Source organism: Vanellus vanellus (genome assembly GCF_965231255.1).
Source record: "Vanellus vanellus genome assembly, contig: HAP1_SCAFFOLD_40, whole genome shotgun sequence".
Taxonomy (NCBI): Eukaryota; Metazoa; Chordata; class Aves; order Charadriiformes; family Charadriidae; genus Vanellus; species Vanellus vanellus.
This window is the reverse complement of record NW_028127876.1, coordinates 1,341,541-1,361,966: the sequence shown is the minus strand read 5'-3', so window position 1 is coordinate 1,361,966 and position 20,426 is coordinate 1,341,541. Positions and strand designations below refer to the sequence as shown.

General features: G+C 50.7%; 1 protein-coding gene across 1 annotated transcript in view; it reads left to right on the top strand.

Moving 5' to 3' along the window:
• LOC309684910 (E3 ubiquitin-protein ligase TRIM36-like) overlaps positions 1-11,882 on the top strand; it is a gene marked incomplete at both ends in the record, with an annotated part of 81,845 nt that extends 69,963 nt beyond the window's left edge. Inside the window, 7 exon segments of the mRNA XM_082500748.1 lie at positions 7,180-7,217; positions 7,219-7,324; positions 8,404-8,499; positions 9,432-9,685; positions 10,337-10,461; positions 11,002-11,295; positions 11,581-11,882. Coding sequence (XP_082356874.1) covers positions 7,180-7,217; positions 7,219-7,324; positions 8,404-8,499; positions 9,432-9,685; positions 10,337-10,461; positions 11,002-11,295; positions 11,581-11,882 — 1,215 coding nt within the window.
• Positions 11,883-20,426: the final 8,544 nt, after the last annotated feature.

Genomic DNA, 20,426 nt, shown 5'->3' with positions numbered 1-20,426 from the left:
ATGGGAAATAATTATCTGAGTGGAGTGATGAATAAGCACTTTGATGATGGCTTTTAGCAAAAGAGAATTCTTCCTTTTGCTGCAAAGGCTGAACTGCAGGTCCATGGCTACTATCATGACGGATGAGGCGTGACGAGATCAGAGATATCTCCGGGTCATTTTTGGGGCTTTCTTCACCTCTCCCTGTCTCTGTAGTAGTGAGGAAGAGGGTTTGTTGTCCCTCTTAGCTGCCTGCAGGAGGCTAAAATCCCACCTGGGCTGCAGCCTGCGCCTCATCCTTCTCCCCAGGGTCCCCAGCATGCTGCCCCCAGTGGTGGCATTGCCAGGGCCAGTGAAACTTCTCCTCTTGAAGCAGAAGGCTGTGGGGTGCCATGGGGAACGGGAGCCTGGTGGAGATGGTTACAAATACTGTGATGCACAGATTTTTCCTTTGGGGGGAATATTTCCTGCCATTTCCAACAGGCGATTTGCGGAAAATGACCTTGCATTTCGCCAAGAGCTTATTGCACTGGTTAGGACATCCGAGATGGGTCATCCTCTCACCTGGTTGTCTCCTACAGCAGGTCTTCCACGATGTTGCCTATAAAGCCAAGAACCGGGCTGACCTGGTGGCTGGCATCGATGAGTTTCTGGATCAGGTCATGGTTTTGCCGCCAGGAGAGTGGGATCCCTCCATCCGAATTGAGCCCCCGAAAAACGTCCCTTCGCAGGTGGGTGCTGCGGCAGAAGGAGGCACGATGGGGACGGGCAGGAGGGCAGCACGGCTGGGGGTGCTGCTCAGGGGCCCAAATTTACAGGTCACATACCCAGCCCAAAAAGCAAAACAAGCCAGTGGCTTAAAAGACATATCTTTATCTTATTTCCATTTTACCAGGAAAAAAGGAAGGTGCCAGAAGCTCTCGATGACAGTGCTCCTCACAGCAAGCCGGAGAAACACAGCGGTCCTGAACTGGAGCGGACAGGAAGGTGTGAAGTGAAATAGTTTGGTGGGGTGTTTTTCTGTTTGCCCCTAAAATCTGAGTGCGCACCTCCCTTCTAGCAGAGTTTTGGGGTGAAGTGGGTCAGTGAAGGGGCTCCAGGTTACCAGCTTGGTCCCTTGGGCTGGGTGGGTGGGAGATTTGGGCAGCTGGGCTCAGCCGCAGCGTGGTTGCACACAGGTTTTCTTGCTTTGGGGTGGAAGCAGATGTGTAAGTACCTCCAGGTAGAGCTGTGCTGCTTCTCAAAGTGAGGGACTGTTGCAATAAGAGGGGACGGGCTCTCAGGTTTGGTCTCTTTTTCTTTTTGTTGGAGGATGGACAGTGGGGTGGATTGAGAAGCTGACAGATAGAGCTCAGAGGGTTGTGGTTAGTGGTGCAGTCTAGTTGGAGGTCAGTAACAAGTGGTGTCCCTCAGGGGTCAGTACTGGGTCCAGTCCTGTTCAATATATTCATCGATGATCTGGATGAAGGGATAGAGTGTACCATCGGCAAGTTTGCTGATGACACTAAACTGGGAGGAGTGGCTGACAGGCCAGAAGGCTGTGCTGCTTTACAGCGTGACCTGGACAGGCTGGAGAGTTGGGCAGGGAGGAACCTAATGAAATTCAACAAGGGTGAATGTAGGGTACTGTATCTGGGGAGGAATAACCCCACGCATCAGTACAGGTTGGGGGCTGACTCTCTCCTGGAGAGCAGCTCTGTGGAAAGGGACCTGGGAGTCCTGGTGGACAACAGGATGACCATGAGCCAGCAATGTGCCCTGGTGGCCAAGAGGGCCAATGGCATCCTGGGGGGCATCAAAAAGAGTGTGGCCAGCAGGTGGAGGGAGGTCATCCTCCCCCTCTACTCTGCCCTGGTGAGGCCGCATCTGGAGTACTGCGTCCAGTTCTGGGCTCCCCAGTTCAAGAAAGACAGGGATCTGCTGGAGAGGGCCCAGCAAAGGGCTACGAAGATGATTAGGGGATTAGAACATCTTTCATATGAGGAAAGGCTGAGGAACTTGGGTCTCTTTAGTGTAGAGAAAAGAAGACTGAGGGGGGATCTTATTAATGCTTTCAAATACTTAAAGGGAGGATGCCAGAGGGATGGGAGGAGTCTTTTTTCAGTGGTGCCCATTGATAGGACGAGGGGTAATGGGCACAAGCTTGAACATAGGAAGTTCCATCTTAACATGAGGAGGAACTTCTTCAGTTTGAGGGTAGTGGAGCACTGGAACAGGCTGCCCAGAGAGGTTGTGGAGTCTCCCACTCTGGAGATGTTCAAAACCCGCCTGGACGCTGTCCTGTGCAACCTGTTGTAGGTGACCCTGCTCTGGCAGGGGGGTTGGACTAGATGATCTCCAGAGGTCCCTTCCAACCCTGACTATTCTGTGATTCTGTGTTTTTTTTGTATGCCTCAGTTTCTCCTGGGGCTAAAATGGGAGAAGGAGACTTCTTTTTAGCAATGGAAGTTACTCTGTGCTTGCGATTGTCCTTCCTCAGCCAAGAAAACTTAACGTGGTCTTCCACGAAAATGGTTTAATTTTTTTTCCTTCCTCCAGGCTCTTTGGAGGTTTGATCTGGGATGTGAAGCGAAAAGCCCCCTGGTTCTGGAGTGACTTTCGGGATGGTCTGAGCCTGCAGTGTCTGGCGTCCTTCCTCTTCCTCTACTGTGCCTGCATGTCCCCCGTCATCAATCACCTTTGGGGGACTGCTGGGGGAGGCGACCAACGGCCACATAGTGAGCACCTCTCTCTGTTGGGTGGCACGAGGGAGGACAACACTCATGCACAAGTCCTTGCTGCAGTGAATTTGCACTTGTGGTTTTCCCTCTAATGATTTAATTACTCGCTGCTGCCTTTCTTCCCTGGACAGAGGGCCATGGAGTCGCTGCTGGGCGCATCCATGACCGGCGTGGTGTATTTCCTCTTTGCTGGCCAACCTCTCGCCATCCTCGGCAGCACCGGCCCCGTCCTCGTGTTCGAGAAGATCCTCTACAAATTCTGCAAGTAAGGCTGGCTGCTGCGGCCAGGTGCTGCGAGCGCCTTCAGAAGAAGGCAGGGATGGAGAAAAGATGTTTTTCTTAGTGGTAGTTGGTAGATTTAAGTTGTCTTCTGTGTCACAGACATCACGCGCTGCTGCTTTAGTATGTGACGGTGCAGGAGCCCTCGGTCTCTGAAGGATGGATGGGTGGTTCAGGGTTTTTAGAGTTAAAGTGAAAGAGCTGGAGGAGGAGAAACCACAAGGATATGGATGCCCGAGATGGGCTGCACAGGGAAGATGAGACAAATGACTCTGGTTTGGGAATGAGGGAAGATTTGCTTTCCTCTCAGTACAAACTCGGGCACTTTTTTGCATGTTTTTTGCTGGAAGTGGAAATATATTTTACCCACATATCCAAACAGTTCTCTGGTCAAATGTTTTGATGATTTTTGAAAAAGCAGGAGCTTTTCAGGCAAAATGGATATTTTCCATGACAGTCTTTTTGTTGTGGCAACTGTGATGGGAGATTAACCTCTCTTATTGCAATTAAATTTATTATGAAGCCCCAACTTGCTGGCAGCAGGTAACTGGGTGCAAACCCAGCCGGTTTCGCTGTTAGGGCATCCGGGTGATGTGGGAGAACACCACCTTCCACAACAGGGACCTGACCTCAATTAGCCTCCGAGGCATTAACACAAGGTAATTGTTAAAGAATGATAAATAATTGGCCTCTCCTCCTGCGGGCCCACACCCTGCGCCGCAGCCCCGAGGCTGTCTGTCGTAGGACGTGGAAACTGCATTTACCATCCGCAGCCTTGACACGCTCCTGAATTGCTGCCGACTTTCCCCAAAGGAAGGCATGGCTCGGAGCCTCTTGCTGCCCTTTCCACCCTGCATTTTCTTTTGCTTTCCCAGGGACTACGCACTCTTCTACCTCTCTCTACGGCGTGCATTGGGCTGTGGACCGCCTTCTTCTGCACGGTGCTGGTGGCCACTGACGCTAGCTCTTTGGTGTGCTACATCACCCGCTTCACCGAAGAAGCCTTCGCCTCCCTCATCTGCATCATCTTCATCTATGAGGCTCTGGAGAAGCTGAGTCACCTGCGAGAGGCCTACCCTGTGCACACGCACAGCAAGCTGGACTTCCTCACCATCTCCTAGTGGGTTTCTTCCTCCTAAAGTGCCACTGCCCCTTGGCAGGAGCTCAGGGCTGCACCTCCATCGCCTTCCCCTCACCTCTGTCTTGGCTCCTCTCCTCCCAGCTGTAAGTGTGAGGCACCGACCCATCCCAGCAACGAAACCCTGCAGTTCTGGGAGAGCAACAAGATCAATGTGTCTGGCATCACCTGGGAGAACCTCACGGTGACTGTAAGTGCCCCGAGTCACTGCTTCCTCGTGCCGCGGCCGTGGCGTCCAGGGGCACTGTCCTGGTGCAAAGCTCAGAGCCCTTCAGGTGATGATGGGCTTCCAACTGTGCCAGTGCTGCTCTGAAAAGTCGTTATTTCAGTCTAAGGTGTGGGTTTAACCCCCTTGGGCCTGGGAAGGAGAGTCCACCTCATCCCTGACATGGTGGGCAATAACTGTTATCCTCAGGACAGCGGTTCTGTCTGGGAGCAAGGTTCAGTGGGTGCTTTGGTTATTGGAGAAGTTGGAGGACTTCAGTTCATGCTTGAAGGCCATAATTAGCTTCCTTAATTGGTTCCTAGTAACTCCAGGCCTTGCTTTCTTACTCAGCGCTGTCTGAAGGTACGTGCATAAACTTGCATGTCTGAGCAGCTCCTTGGGCCATTGTTGCTGGAAGCAGAGCTCAGGCACAGGGTGGGACGCTCTTATAGACATCTTCACCCCCCTTGGCTGTGTCCTGTGAGCCCGCCCCCTGTGAGCCCGCCCCTGGGAAGGGACAATTTGTCTCTTCTCCTTTCCTGTCACTGTTGTCTTAGCCCTCCTTCCCCGTTCCCTCTTTCACTCTCCCCAAGAGTTTCCAGTGTTTCCTTCCCCTCTGGTGTCTTCTTCAGCCACGGTTACCTGCCGTTCAAGCGGAGGATGTGCCATAGGTCTGTGGTACGGTGTCCCATCACATCTCCTGTGTCCGCTGTCGTGGAGAGTTTCATGGACCTGCCTGTGGACACGATGGCCCCTACACACCTGAAGTCCTCTTCAGGCTGAGAGATCTGGGGCTGTTCAGTCTGGAGAAAAAATGGCTCAGGGAGACCTTATTAAGGTGTCTCAATGCCTGATGGGAGGGAATGAAGGCAAGGGAGCCAACTGTACCTCAGGAGTTCCCAGTGAGTAGACTCGGAAGGTTGTCAAACTCTGGAACCACTGGAACACTGCAACCGCCCAAAGAGGTTGTTAACTCTCCACCAATGGAGATCTTCCAAAGCCTCAGGAGTTCCCAGTGAGCTTTGAATTTTGAGGGTGAACAAACACTGGAACAGGTGTCTCAGAGAGGTGGTGGAGTCTCTAATAACGGAGTTATTCAAAACCCACCGAGAGAAGGTCCTGAGCAACCTGCTGTAGCTGACCCTGCCTCAGCTGGGGCTTGGACTACACGGTCTCCAGAGGTGCCTTCCAACCTCACCCATTCTGTGAGTGTAGAGGACAAAAGTAAGACAGAAAGAAATGAGAACAGGTCCCCTTGGCCACAAACACCTTGGTCTCCTGTGGAGAGGACCTGTGATGAAGAGAGGAAACTTATAATGAGGAAGGAGTAGCAGAGATGGAGTGTTATGCACTGACTGTAATCCTCCGTTTCCCATCCCTCGTGTGCCTCTCCAGGCGGGAGTGAGAAGAAGAAATGCAAATGCAAATGAAGGAGTAATTTGAGCCTAGGGGAAAAAAAAAAAAAGTGAGGTGGGGGAATGGTCTAAAATATTTAGTCATAGTTTCTGACTATCCAAGTCTACTTGACTTGGCAATGAACTGATAATTTGTAAGTGATTTCCCTGTCTTTGTTTTGACCCATGATCATCTTTCCCCTCGTATCATCTTGAGGAGGGGGAGCGAGTGAGCAGCTTGGTTGTTGTCTGGCTGCTGGTCAAGGTTAACCCACCTTTCATAAACCCGCTTTCATTCACAACCAGACTGGAGAGCACTTTGTAACGTGTGTGGTGGGGATGGGAGAAGCAGATACTGGGCTGATTGTTCTTGAATTCTGAGAGAACTAGACAAGGTAATCTGCTGACCTCTTCGGTCTCTAGCTTGCAGGCTGTAATTCTTACTTACACGAGGAGATGAATAAAAGTGTGCAGTTTCCGTTAGGTGTGACTGTGCACTGCTGTGGAAAAACTGCTTCCACAGACTAACAGCATGACTGCAGTTTTTGGAGATGTCTGCCTGCACAGCTAATTTTCCTGAACATTTCCTTTGTCTTTGGGCTTTTCACCATAGCCTAAGATAACATTTGGAGCTTGAGAGTTGGTTTTGGAGATGGTCTGCAACCTTAGCTTTGAGTGTCCGTGTTTATGCTACTTTATGTGCCTTTTAGATGGCTTTATCTGTTGCACGATCTTGGAGTTGAGCGGCACTTTTTCCCTCTTTGAGCAGTTATTTCAACACGCTCAGTTTTTGAAAGATGAGTTTTAGTGAACACCAGGTTTTTTACAGTGCTGTTTAAGCTGTTGCTGGAATTAGCGCTCAGCATGAGCAACTTGTAATTGGAGTCAGACAGAAAAATTGAAACACTGGGGCCTTTTGTCTTTAAGATGGCTGTGACTGGTGGTGGTGGCTGCGTTTCATTTGTTGCTCCAAGAGCAATGGCTATGTGGCTGGTCAGAGTCTAGCTTAGACCTCAGTCATTACAGTATTATGTCAACTCTTGCTTTAAGAAACAGTTCATAGCTGTTTCAAGAGATGCCGGTGTGAACAGGGTTAAATTTGACAGGGTGGACATGTTCTGTATTGCATTTACATCTCCGAACTGGAGTGCGGGGAGCTTGAGGTGTGCAGACAGCTTCAGGGATTAGCAAAATGGTTGATTGCAGTATGGAGGCTATGTGATGTGTACACAGACATTGCTACAGGTTCACTCACTGTAAACCTGGTGAAACTGTTTGTTTTCATCTGCTGGCTTTCACTGGCATGGACAAATGTAAAAGGTGGAAGATAAACAGAATATAAAAAATACCCACTGATAAGTCAGACGCTGCTGTGGGATAATTGAGTGTTTTGGTGGTTTGTTGAGCACCTCCGTTTTTGGAAGGACACCTGCATTCTCTCTGCTCTCTTTTTTTTTCTTCCAGATTTTGATGTGTCCAGAACATGAAATGGAGAGGGTAAACGTACTGTGAAACCTGCAGAAGGCCTGTTTGTCGTCTATGTAAACTGGGTGGATGTCATGCAAACCACAGAGTAACAACCATAAGCACTGCCTACAAAACCTTTAAGGTAAAAGTAAATATTGTTGGACCTGGCCTTAAGAAGGGGGAAGAGCACTGAGCCTCGGGTTTAAGGGCAAACTTCCCCTGGCAGGATGCCAGGACGTGTGTTTGGAGGACACTGAACGAGTCATGAGGCATGCTGCTGTGCAACATCTGTTAATGTATATATTAGTGTGACATAGTGTGCGGCTAAGAAACTAAACTATATTTTCTATGAGGCTTCAAACAGAACCCCTTAAAAGCGCTTCCACCTTATGTTAGCCAACTGTGCATCAGTACTGACCAATGCAGAAGGTTTAAGAAGTTAATGGTTTACAATCTGGCTTTTTTAAGGCAAGTGTCCTTGTGGCTTGGGTTAGCTTATACTTCAGAAGCACTCCTGAAGAATCTGCATCGGCAGTTATCTGCTGGGACGCTGTATGTTTTTGAAGTTGCAGAGCTGTTGATTCCCTAAGCACCATACAACAGGGCAGACTTGCAAACACTGCTTTGTTATTAAAGAATGATTGCTGCTGCCTCCTCTTCTTCCTTTGCTTCCTCTCTTGCTCACAGGAGAGAAAAAAAAAAAAAAAGCCCATCCCAGCCTGCCTTCTACTCTTTGGCCTCCTCGCCTGTTTGCAAGGCTTTTCTTGTACAGCTGTTAACTCTTGCAACTAAGGAAGTGCAGAGACACTCCTAAGTTCAAGTTTCCAACCACTCATTTTTCTAGCAAACCTTACTACAGATGAGTTAATAACCTATGAGGCTTTTCTATTAGTTCTGGTAACGTCTTGAAGACTCGTGTTCCTAGCCTAAGAGAGAAGGTGACTGCTGTGGCTGGGGAAGGATGAGCCAGCTGAGGCTGTCACCTCTTCTCCTCAGAGGCTGTGCCACCAGTCCTGCACATGGCAGTGGCCTGATGTCCCGGGCCAGTCATGGCGGGTCACTGAGCAGTTCTCCGCAGGGTTGCTGCTCATAACTGATGGCAGGCTCTTGTCCTCGTAACTACAGAAACTGAGTGCTGGCTGGGTGGCCCACCTGTGCTTGTTGTCAGTTTGGGTGGGATGCCCTTGTTCTGCCTGCCAGTTTGCTGTTTTATTTTAACAGGAGAAGCTTTCAAAAGATATCGAGTACCTCATCAGTAAGGAGAGCCAGGTGAAAGCTCGCATCATGCAGCTGGATCTGCTGCTGAAAGAAACAGAGGTGAGAGTGGCTTGTGGGTTGTCTGGGGATGGACCTTGCAAGGACACAGCAGGGACTCCAAATGGAACAGTGAAGTGTTCCAGATCCTTTGGGGTTTTTTTTTGTTAGCCAGCAAAACCATTTCTGAACAGTTTGTGTTGGTTCTGAGTCACAGACGGTAAGACCTAATCCTGACAGTGTGGGAAATTTGGGCAACCTACAGAGGGAAGTTAAGTTTTGGGTGCTGCTGTGAATTTAATTGACATAAAGCTTATTTGATACCTTACCCAAAGAGAGGTGGGTTAGACTTACAGCTCTTGCATATGAGTGGTGCTGCACAATTTATGCTGTCTGTTTACCTTGAGGATGTTGCAGTGAAGTCAGAATTAAGGGCAAAATCTCCCTGCAGAAGAGTCAGAGCTGGGAGCTCACATAGGAGCTGAAAAACGCAATGGCAAAAATTGGCAGGAGCTCCTGGCCCTGCCTGTATCTTGCTGCAGATGGCCTTTGTGCTTCATAGTTCCTTTAATCCAGGGCACTCATCAGAGGTGGCACTACAGGGCATAGGGGAGAAACTGGGCTGGACTCCCAGTTCAGGGTGACTGGGGAAGGTGGAAGAGCACCTAGGTCTTGGGCATGAAGACTTCAGACGCTGACTTGCTTTTACAGTGATTTTCCATGAACTATTTAGACAAACGCTGTGCGTAACTCAATACATAATCGGAGGAATAATTTCCTGCTCTTTCCTCTCTGTGTTAACGTAGGAGACGCTTACTAGCTTGGGTGCAGTGCTGATTGCATTTTCAGTGTTGAAGAGCATAACAAAGCTCGTTAGTCTTGTCAGTCAAACAGATGACTAGTTTGCTCTGATCTCTTGAACAACCCTAAGTACGTTTCTGTACACAGCCACAGTGCTGTGGGATCCGTCTAAAATGTCTTTTGTTCCCTCCTAGTGCAACAGTGAAAGAGCTAAAGAAGAAGCATCTCAGAGTTTTGAGAAATTATCTCATGTCCTGGAAGAGAAGAAATCCTCAGCTCTTAGGGCAATTGAAGCTTCTAAGAATTTAAGGCAGGAAAAATTGCAAACACAAGCAGAAGAATCTCAAGGGCTCCTGGAAAATAATGGCCTTGTAGGACTTGCTCAAGAACTGCTTAAAGAAACCGATCCATCTTGTTTTGTTCAAACAGCAAAACAACTTCATGTCAGGTATCTTATTAATTATCTTCCGTTCGAGGTACAGGTACTGTTCCAGGGATGTCTGGTCAGTCATATTCTTTGGACACCTGCTAGGAAAGTACTGAATGCAAGTACTTTGTGTTGCAGAGCCTCAGAGGCGGTCCCGGTACCATTCAGTAGAAATTCCTATATTACAGTGTGCGTTAAAAAACAGCCCAGAGGAGGGGCTCTGTCCTGCGCCAACGCCTAGCCTTCTTCAGTAGGACTGCAGTGGAAGGGTAACCCATTCAGCTCACTGATACAGTCCTTTGCTCAGAGATTGCATCGGGTATTTGCAAGTTAATCTAACAGGTCTCTTCTGGCTTTAAACTCTTTGATCTGAATAGTTGTGCTCCATTAGCGCTTCACACCTATTTTGTTCTTTGAATGTAATGCCCCAAATTGTTAAAATGCTCTGCCAACCAAAAGATTCCCTGTTAGTTATCTTTACACTGATGTACAAAAGGCCTTTAAATTTTGCATTTTAATTCTGTCTAGAGAGACAAGTTTCTGGGACACATGAGTAAGTACCTGAAAAGAGAACTTTTTTTAAAGCAAAACCTAGCGGTTTTGCTTTAAGGAATGCACCCATGTGAATTCCTTTTTCCCTCTTCTGCCATCCCTCTGCTTCTGTGCTTTCAGAATCCAAAAAGCTACTGAATCTCTCAAGAGCTTCAAGCCAGCAGCTGAAACTACTTTCGAGGACTTTGTGATGGACATAGCCAAGCAAGAAGAGATCCTTGGTGACTTGTCCTTCCATTCCAATGGTAAATTATGAGAGCATCACGTCTTTCTTGAGTTATAGCTTTAAGGGCTTCTCTGGAAAGAGGCAAAACTTGTGCAGGGCTGCAGTTGCAGAACTCAATCTTGTGACTTGCATTGTCCCTTCTGCCTCTGTGATTCACAAGGCGTTACCTGGCAGCAATGCTAGCTTCAGCTTTGATAAAGAAGCTAAGATGCCATGGCATTCAGAACCAGTTTACATTGGCTTCCAAAATATTGTAGTTAAGTAATACTAGGTCTTCCTAGCAGCTTTTTGTCGTGATTGCATGACAGAAAAGAATAGGTTTTTATATGGTTTTTTAGTTGCCAGCAAAAATAAATAATACAACTTTCAAAGTAAAACCAGAAAGGATTTAAGTGCATGAACAGACCCATCCTCATCTGCACTCTTTGACTGAGTCAGATTCCCCCCCCCACTGTCCCCCCAGTGCTGTAGCCACTCAACAAAGGGCTTCTGTGTTTAATTCTAAAACAACATGTATCTACATTTGAGGTTTTTTTCTCCTGAATCTCTGTCATTCCAGGTCTAGAAATACCAGAAATCAATGAAGAGCAGAGCAAAATGTACAACAAAGCTCTGATCAGTTGGGAATGCCCTGGGAAGACAGACTCAGCTGATATCTATGTTCTTGAGTATCATAAGCTTAATAGAGAAGAGGAGAGTACAACGTGGCAGGAGATCGAAGTTTGCAGCAAGAGCAAAGTAATATCTGATCTCGATGACGACAGCAGCTGTGCCTTCAGAGTTCGAGGATATAAAGGATCCATCTCCAGCCCTTGGAGCCGAGAAGTTATCTTGCGTACGCCTCCAGCCCCAGGTATTGGGTTTTCTTATGTCCACGAGCTGCTGGTGGTGTTAAGAGCTGTAGGTGGTTTCCAGTAGCTCCCAGACTTCTACTACACTGTTACCGGTTGTATACATGTTTAAAAGCACTGTTAACAAACAGGTTAAGTAGGCAGCATACTGAGACTGTGTTAGCTTGCGTAATGTTCCTGGTAGCCTTTAAAAGCGAGGAATTCTAGTGCCAGCATGACTTAAAATATAGTTTATAAGCACAGAAATACTTAAGTAAGAGAAAATTTTTTGGGATGCTGTTTTTCAGTTCTCAGTTTTCTTTTTGATGACAAATGCGGGTACAACAGTGAACATCTCCTGCTGAACCCAGGAAGAACCTCTGTGGAAAGTAGGGCTGGATTTCCTCTACTGCTGGGGTCTGAGCGCATGCAGGTCGGATGCTACACAACCCTGGATTACATCATTGGCGACACTGGGATTGCCAAAGGGAAGCACTTCTGGGCTTTTCACGTGGAAGCCTATTCCTACCTGGTGAAAGTGGGAGTTGTTTCTAGCAACAAGATACAGAAGTTGTTCCATAATACCCATGATGTGACCAGCCCAAGGTAAATTGCAGACTCTTGCTTAATACATGTTTTGTATAAGGAGATGGCTTTTTAAAAAATAAATTAAGAGCGAGCCTGGTCTCAATTAGTATACAAGATGAACCTAAGCAGTGGGAAGTGGCTTGAAGGATATAGTGTAAGCAGGTTGTCCTGTTCATCCTCTACTATTAGTAGGAAGATGTTCTAATTGTCCAGAGTCCTATTTTCTTTCTTTCTGGGAAAGAAATCGGGTTTCTACAGATATCAAGATATGTCAGTTAAAGCAAGAAGGTTAAAACAGAGAAAAAAAAGCATCATTTGCAAGATTGAAGCAATGCTTAGTTGTCAATAGTAAGATTCTGCCTTAATTCCCTTAGCATACTAGGTTTGGCAGCCACTCAGGGGTACAATGTTCACTGTGCATATCTGTGCGTCTTTGCTGTAGCTTGCGTCATGGTGGATTCCAAGTCACTGGCTCATCCCAGGCTATAGATTTGCATATGACACTGGAGTGCTACTGAGCACAAGCCAAAGTGCAGTGGATAAACCAGCAAAAAGATTTCCAGCTCTCAATTACAGTTGTAGTAAGCCTGGATGTGTCTAGGAACTGCAGGCTGGGAGGCTATCTCCCAGGGGCTCTTAACTTTTTCATGAATCTAACAAAAGTGTTGGCCTTCTGCTGTATAACATACTGAAATTATAAAAACGCCAGTGTCTCAAGCTTCTGAAAGTCAGATGGAGACTTTTTGAAAAATGAGAAATTAGATCCTGATTTTCTCATTTCTCCCGGTCCCTGCCAGGAGGGAGTGAAGCTCCGCCCCGCTCCCTCCTTTTACAGGGAGGAAAACAAAATGGAAAAAAGAAAACCAAATTGTCCTATATTAGAAGTGTATAATTCCATTTTAAGGGTAGGGCAGCAATAGGGCTGGTACCACAGCCCCCCAGCCCCACAGCCACTGTGGGTCACGGGCGTAATAATGTACCTCTCCGGTAATTAAAGTTTCTTTTGGGAAGGGGGGAGAGATGGGGACTCTCCTGCGCCGGGACCTTTCCCCTCCAGGGAGGCAGAGCCGGAGCAGCGAGCACGGTCCTGCCCGGAGGGCAGCGTGGAGGGGACGCGCACGGGCATCCCGGAGGAACAGCAGCAAGGAAACCCCGGCACTGCACCTTTCCCTTCCTCCGAGCCTTTTTCTTTTCCTCTTTTTAAGGGCTCAACCAGTTTCTTCCCCCTCTGACCGTCACCATGGGGCACTGGCACCAGCAGCTTTGCAAAACCCCATCCTGTAAAAGCCGCCTGATTTTAGCCCTGTTTGGGGATGCTCCGCTTCCATTCTTACAGAGCAAACTGATAGATTTGTTTTTCTCCCCCCTCCCCATTTAGCAAGAAGCACCAACGTGCCGTTGTCATTTTGGGTCGGTTTGCTGCAGAAAAAGGCTCCCGCAGGGGACGGGATAAGCCGATGGCAGGAGGGTCCCTGCACCCATCCCACCGCTGCTGGTGGAGGGCGGCAAGGGGACCTTTTCTTCGGGGTTGTCCTCTCCTCCCGGGCTCTGCAGCCCCACGCCGCAGCCCAACGACCCCCCCGAGATGGGAAGAGAGCATGAGAACCATCTCTGCTCAACAGCTCAAGAGGAAAAAACAAAATAAACCAAAGAGATAAAATAATACAATAGGATGAGATACAATAACGCAGGAGCACCCGCCCCACTCGTGGCACTACTTTTATTCTCGGCCACTGCAGTGATTGGGGGGTTTGACAGGATGGACCTTCCAAGGTCCCCTCCCACCCAAACCAGTCTTTGGGTCCATGACTGGAAGTGTCTGAGGTCAGGTTGGATGGGGCTGCAACCAACCCCGTCTACTGGATCCCAAACCACCCAGAAATCCAATCCAAACTGTTCTTTGGGTCCGGTTGGAGATGTTCAAGGTCAGGTTGGATGGGGCTGGGACCAACCTGGTCTACTGGAAGGTGTCCCAGCCGATGATGGGGAGGTTGGACTGGATGGACCTTCAAAGGTCCCCTTCAACACAAACCGTTCTGTGGGTCTATGACTGGAAGTGTCCAACGTAAGGCTGGATGAGACTGGGACCAACCTTCTCTACTGGTTCCCAAACCTTCCAGCCCAAAAATCCAACTCAACCAACCCAAACCTTCTATGAGTCTGATTGGAGGGGTTCAAGGTCAGATTGGACAGGGCTGGGACCAACCTGGTCTGTTGGAACCCAAACCACCCAAAAATCCAACTCAACCAATGCAAACCGTTCTGTGGGTCTGAGTGGATGTATCCAAGGTCCGGTTGGATGGGGCGTTGAGTAACCTGCTCTACTGGAATATGCCCCTGCCGAAGACAGGGGAGGTTGGACAAGATGGACCTTCAAATGTCCCCTCCAAGCCAAACCAGTCTGTGTGTTCATGACTGGAAGGTCCGAGGTCAGGTTGGACGGGGCTTGGAGCATCCTGAGCTGCTTGAAGCTCTCCCTGCTAATGGCCACCCCACCAGAGGTTGGCGGTTGCCGTGTCACCACGGTCAGTCAATCAGCAATGAACATGTCACCCTGATGTCACAAGAGGTGCGTGGCACACCCACTCAGGGGGTATAAAAGGGCCCACCGGGTGGTGGGTCCCACACTTTGGAGGAACGTCCATAAGATGACCTCTAACATGGCTGTCGCCACCAAGAACCGACCTGCCAGCGTGAGGCGGACCAAGATGGACTTCTGGGATGGGATGGAGCACACCTTCGCTATGTCCAGCGTCACCGCTGAAGGTACGGCCAACCGCAGCCACCTCTCCGGCAGCCAAGACTCAAGGGCTTGTCACCATTTTGGAGCCAGCCATGACACTTGGCGTCTGCCACCGTGTCGCGGCTCAAGGGGGAGATGTTTGGGGTGGACCTGAGAGCTGGTGGAGATGGGGCCTGACCTGGTTCTTCTTTGTTTTTTCAGAGCGAACGGCCGTCTGGGATGCAGTGGCTGGCTACATTCAAGACCAACTCCTGCTCCACAAGGTGGTGCAACACCCGCGTCCTCCTCATGCACCATGAGGGGTGGTGGGATCCCCCTGGGGCGTGGCCTGCTCTCACCCTTCAACTCCTCAGAAAACAGGAATCTCACCCCAAAAGTCCCCACTGACGGCCAAACGGGACCTGTGCAATGTTGGTGTCACGTCTGGTAGGGCTGATCCAGGTCGCTGGAGACCCCCCCGGGATGGCCTCATCCTGGTTCTGCCCAAACTCCAGTGCTGTTTTTTTCTCCTGAGGAGGGGAAGGACTCAACATCTCCTCCCCAAAGTTCTCCCCACCGCCCAGCTCGTGCCTCCAAACGGTGGGAGAGGGCAGGATCCAGCCTCAAGCACCATCCCTGGACGGGGGAGGTCACCTCCAGATCTTCCCTCTAGCCAGTCCTCACCCTCCCACCCTTCTCGTCCACTTGCAGGGCGTCCGAATTCCCACCCTTGGCTCCTTCGGTACTGTCCTCGAACGCGTCCAGGTCGGAGATGAAACCGTGACTATCCAGAAGCCGGTGTTCCACCTGGCCAGGAACCTTGCTGTTGTCCACAACCTGATGGACAACAAGGACTACCTGCCCGGTAAGATGGCTGACTGCACGGTCATCTTCTCTGAAGCAACTCCAAAGTCCAATAATTGAGTGGGTTTGAGTTTTTTTGGGGCAATGCAATGATTGTGACACACAAGCTGTAGGACACGGGCCACCGGGTGAGCGTCTCCATCCTTCTCCTGTGGTTCTTCCAGGCAACAAGGAGCTGGAGCCCCTCAAGTACTCCAAGGTGGCCGTGGCAGCCGCCGTGTCCCGGCAGAAAGTGGTGGACTGCATCCAAGGCACCACGACCCTCCTCTCGCACTGCCTGGGGAAGGGGGAGAATGTGGCCCTCATCCTGAGGGAGGTGGGGGTGCTCCTCATCGAAGGCACGAAAGTGCGCGTGAAATTCTACCGCAGCTTCCTGGAGAGGCTGTCTGGGAAGGAGAACTTGGAGAAGGTTGTCTTCAAGGTAAGCATTTTGGTTTCTCTGTGGTGCGTGCGGTCCCACGGCAGTGTTCTGGCACTGCTTGTGTGGGGTCCCTCAGGACACGTTCAGCCACTCGGTCCAGGTGAGAGTTACGGTCCTGCCAACACTTGCTGCCTCAAGCTCCTCCGACACTTGAGTGCCTCAGCCATGTGGGGGATGTCCCACCATTTTTGGCCTCTTCCAATGTGGGGTGCTTTAACCACGTTGAGGGATGTCCTGCCATCTTTGGCCTCCTCTAACACTGAGACCCTCAACCACATTGAGGATGTCCTGCTGTCTTTGGCATCCTCCAGTGTGCAGTGCTTCAACTACGTTGAGGATGTCCTGAATCTTTGTGTTCCTCCATTGCAGGTCCCCCATCTGCTGGACATGATTGTGTCCCCAGTGGTACCCGTGGCCTCACTGAGCTTCTACGGCCGTGTCATCCTCTTTCCCAAGTGAGTACGTTGGCGGCTGTAGCCGCTCTTTGATGCCAACGCCCAAGGTAGCATCTCTTCCTTGTGCCGCTGCGGGTGTCCTGGGGACACCAGGCGGCGACTCTTGATGATGTCCCAAGGCCGCAGTCACTCCCATAAGGCAGCTCTGAGGGGAAAGACAGAGGAATTTGGGTGACATTTCTTCCCGTAGTGGCCTGGACTTCTTTGCTGGGCGACTCCATTTCCCAGGCCCGTCCTTGGGGATGGGATGTGGTAGACTTGGGAAGTCAATGGCCTTCATGGCAATGCCAAACTCTGCCTGCGGGCAAGTGGCCGCAGCAAGTGGTAAGTGCTGGTGGTGCCATGGGTCATATGGGTGTCTTCTCCTTCTTTCCAGGTTTGTGATGGAGTGTGTGCCCAAACACCCACCCAGGGCTCTCCTCAAGACCTCGAGACAAGTCCCTGGTGAGGATGTGCAGACGAGAAAAGACAGTTTGCCACCTCTCCAGCAAGGTGGGAAAGGTAAAGCAGCTCCCAGCTCTTCTCCATGGGACGGGCAGCCAACTTCTGCCATGTTGTGGGGAAATGGCCGACGCTGAGCGCCAAAAGGCTCCGACTTGTCCCAAAGCTTCAGACCAACTCCTGAGGGCCTTTTGTCCTAACGATTTGTTGGTGTCACCAAAAGAGAGCCCCGGGGTGGGATGTGCCCAAGGGTACAGTGGGAGGATGGTGGGCCAAGGCCTTCTCCTCCCCCTCTTCCCCTCAGAAATGACACCTGTCCCCTCCCCGGCACCACCCGGCTCCTCCTTCCTGACCATCATGATGATGATGAAGTCGGAAAACCACATTGGAAATGGTGCTGGTGTTGGGGAGGACACGATGGGGCTGCTAGAGGAGCAGAATGTCCAACCCTCAGACATTTTGGGAAGGGGCCTGAGCACCCCCTGTGTGTCCCTGGGTGGTCTGGCAGCATCACAGCGACGCTCTTCTGAGGAGGTGTCTTCTTTCTGGTTCCAGTGGGGTTTCCCGGTTTTCCCTTTCCTGCTGCTCCGAGCCCGACTCAAAGCAAAACACCACAGTTTGGGGAAATCTTGGAGCTGCAGAAGAAGAGGAGGACAAGGTCTCTGGCCAGGTGAGGCTGAAGGCTCAGGGTGGGCGGCCGCACGGGGCCATTTTACCCGGAGAGGTGGGAGACGCTCCATCCCTGGAGACATTCCAGGCCAGGTTGGATGGGGCTTTGAGCAACCTGATCTGGTTGAAGACCTCCCTGCTCATGGCAGGGGTGTTGGACTAGATGGACCTTCAAAGGTCCCTTCCCACCCAAACCATTCCATCAGCCTGACTGGAGGTGTTCAAGGTCAGGTTGGATGGGGCTGGAACCAACCTGGTCTACTGGAAGGTGGCCCTGCCGATGACAGCGGGGGGCGTTGGACTAGATGAACCTCTAAATGTCCCTTCCAACCCAAACCATTCCATGATTTTCTGACCCAGCAAGAGCCCGTTCCCCAGCCCTGAACGCTCCTTGGTCATCACCACCCAAGAGTGGTGAAGGCAGCACCTGGAGGGGTGGGATGTGGCTGCCGGGAACACCCCCATTTCACAGGGCTGGATCTTCTCCAGCTCTTCAGGAGAGCCCCAGCGTGGTCTAGGGACAATGGGACAGCTGTGTGTCAGATGAGGGTCCCGGCACAGGGGGTTTCCTCAGCCAACCTGCTGCTGGCTACATGAGGAGGCACGTGGCTCATGGGGAGGGGCAGAAAGCAGCCCCAAACCCATTGTGTCCTCAGGTAGACCTCTTCCTTTGTGTCCTTCCAGGCGGCGGTTGGTGGTCCCAAGGGTCTCCTCCGACACAAACCAACCCATGACCAGCCAACCCAAGGGCAAAGCAATGCCCAAAAGACAACATGGACGCAGAGCCAAGAGATGGCAGCCAACCCTCAGTCCGATAGAGGAGGAAGAGGAGGAGAAGGAGGAAGAGAGGGAGGAAAAGAAGGAGGAGAAAGAGGAAGAGAAGAAGAACGAGGAGGAGAAGGAGGAGAAAGAGGAAGAGAAGGAGGAAGAGGAAGAGAAGGAGGAAGAGGAAGAGAAGGAGGAAGAGGAAGAGAAGGAGGAAGAGGAAGAGAAGGAGGAAGAGGAAGAGAAGGAGGAAGAGAAGGAGGAGGAGGAAGAGAAGGAGAAGGAATAGTGGAGAAAATCCTCACCGAACGCACAGTGCTGAAGGCGGTGAAGGCCGAGTCCTCCCATCCTCGCGAAGCCTCGGCCTTCAGAACGTCTGTAATAGCCGTATTATCGGCAACGAGTTCTGAGGTCAGCCTGCTCAAGGAGCCCGCCTACGGGGCCCTCCAACGGCCACCACCGAGCCGAGGCAGCAAAACCAGCAAAGCTGTCCCTCCATGGAGAGTTCAGAGAAGACTTTAAAGGACAGTCCTGTGAAGAGTCCCTGGAAGGATCCCCTGAAGAGTCCTCCAGAGAGTTCCCTGCTGAGAACCCTCTGTCACCCGCTGCCAAGAACCCTGGCCAGACCCCCGGCTGTCCCCCAGCATCGGCCACCCCGCATGGCCCAACTGTTGGAGGAGCTGCTGAGGAGGCAGTCCCAGGAGGTTTTGACCCGCTCGCTGCTGCCACCAGCCGTTGTCTCCTGCCAGGCTGTGCCTAGATCGGGAGAGGCGGGTGGCAAGCAGGCCAAGCGCCCCGCGCCACACGGCACCCCCAGGACGCAAGAGACCTCCCCGTGGGACAACATCCCACCCAAGAAGAGGAAGATGGTGGTGTGCTAGGTGGAAAAACACTCCAAACCCCTGTGGGAGGGAACGCCGGAGCGGGACGGTGCCGCAGTGGGCAGCAGCAGGCAGCACATGGGCAGCAACAAGCGGAGGGCATCTGATGGCAACACCATGGCCACCAAGCAACGCAGAAACCTGGTGGATGCTGGGGGGCAAAGTGCCCCACGCTCCCCCAGCCTCTCTTCATGGGCTGATAGAGAAGGCATGGAGCACGCATCCCCACCGCATGCGACCCGTACCCACCCACTCCAGCCCCAGCCCCACTCTCCCACATCTCTCTCTCTTTCTTAATTCATTAAAGGTTTGATGTTTGGTTCACAGTGCGTCTGCCTGCGGTCATTCCTGCAGTGGGAGGCGCGGGGGTTAACGCAGCCCGTGCCGCATGTGTACATCTGACCCTCCACCTCTTCACCCCTGTATATGAGGAATCCCCCAAGGTTGTGGATGGAGACTGTCCTGGTTTGAGATAAAACAGAACCAATTTCGTTCAGTAACTTCGCTTCTTAGCGGGGCCTCTTCTAACTACTAAAATAACTGCATATTGTGCAGACAGTGTTCACTCTCTCAGAGAGATCAGACCAATTGTTTATAGCTGATGCCCAGGCATGGGATGCAGAGAGGCTCCTGCTTATACTTATTGCTATAACCCCCAAGGCCAACCAACTTTGTTATTTGCCCCATCGGAGGGTCGGAAGCGGAAAAGCATAGTGGGGTCCCACCTGGAGGGAGGAGCAGACAGGACAGGTGACCCAAAACTGACCAACAGGGTATTCCATCCTGTGGGAAACCTTGGCTGGTCCGAGGGATCAGAATGCGAGTTTAACGTTGACCTTGAGCAGATATCCGTGTACCCTTGAAGAGACTGGGGAGTCCTGAGAAGAGCTAAGTAAAAAGATAAAGGTTGGCAAACATCCTGGCTTTGACCAGAGCATGAACAGTGTGTCATGTGAGAGCGTATCGGGCAAAAGTAGAATGCTGAATATATGCATAGATAAGCACCTGGGTAAAAGACTATAAAAAAGCACTGCTTGTTAAGTAAAGAAATTGGATTGCTGCAACTTGATGTCCAGTGTCGTGTCCGTCCCAACAACGACACAGTATTATCAAGATTTTATCCCGCACATTTACACAAAACAAACAATAATAATCTTTTTTATTACACGTGGCAGGTCAGTGGCAATTCTTCATGCCTAATCTACTGATTACTCTGGTGTCTTGTCATGTTAAGAACAGAACTCTCCCTCCTATAGTGGAATTATATTGTTACTGATTCATTGAATAAACTAATTATATTTTCTTCAGTCATGCCACTTGGCCAAGAATAAGGAGAAACATATTAAGG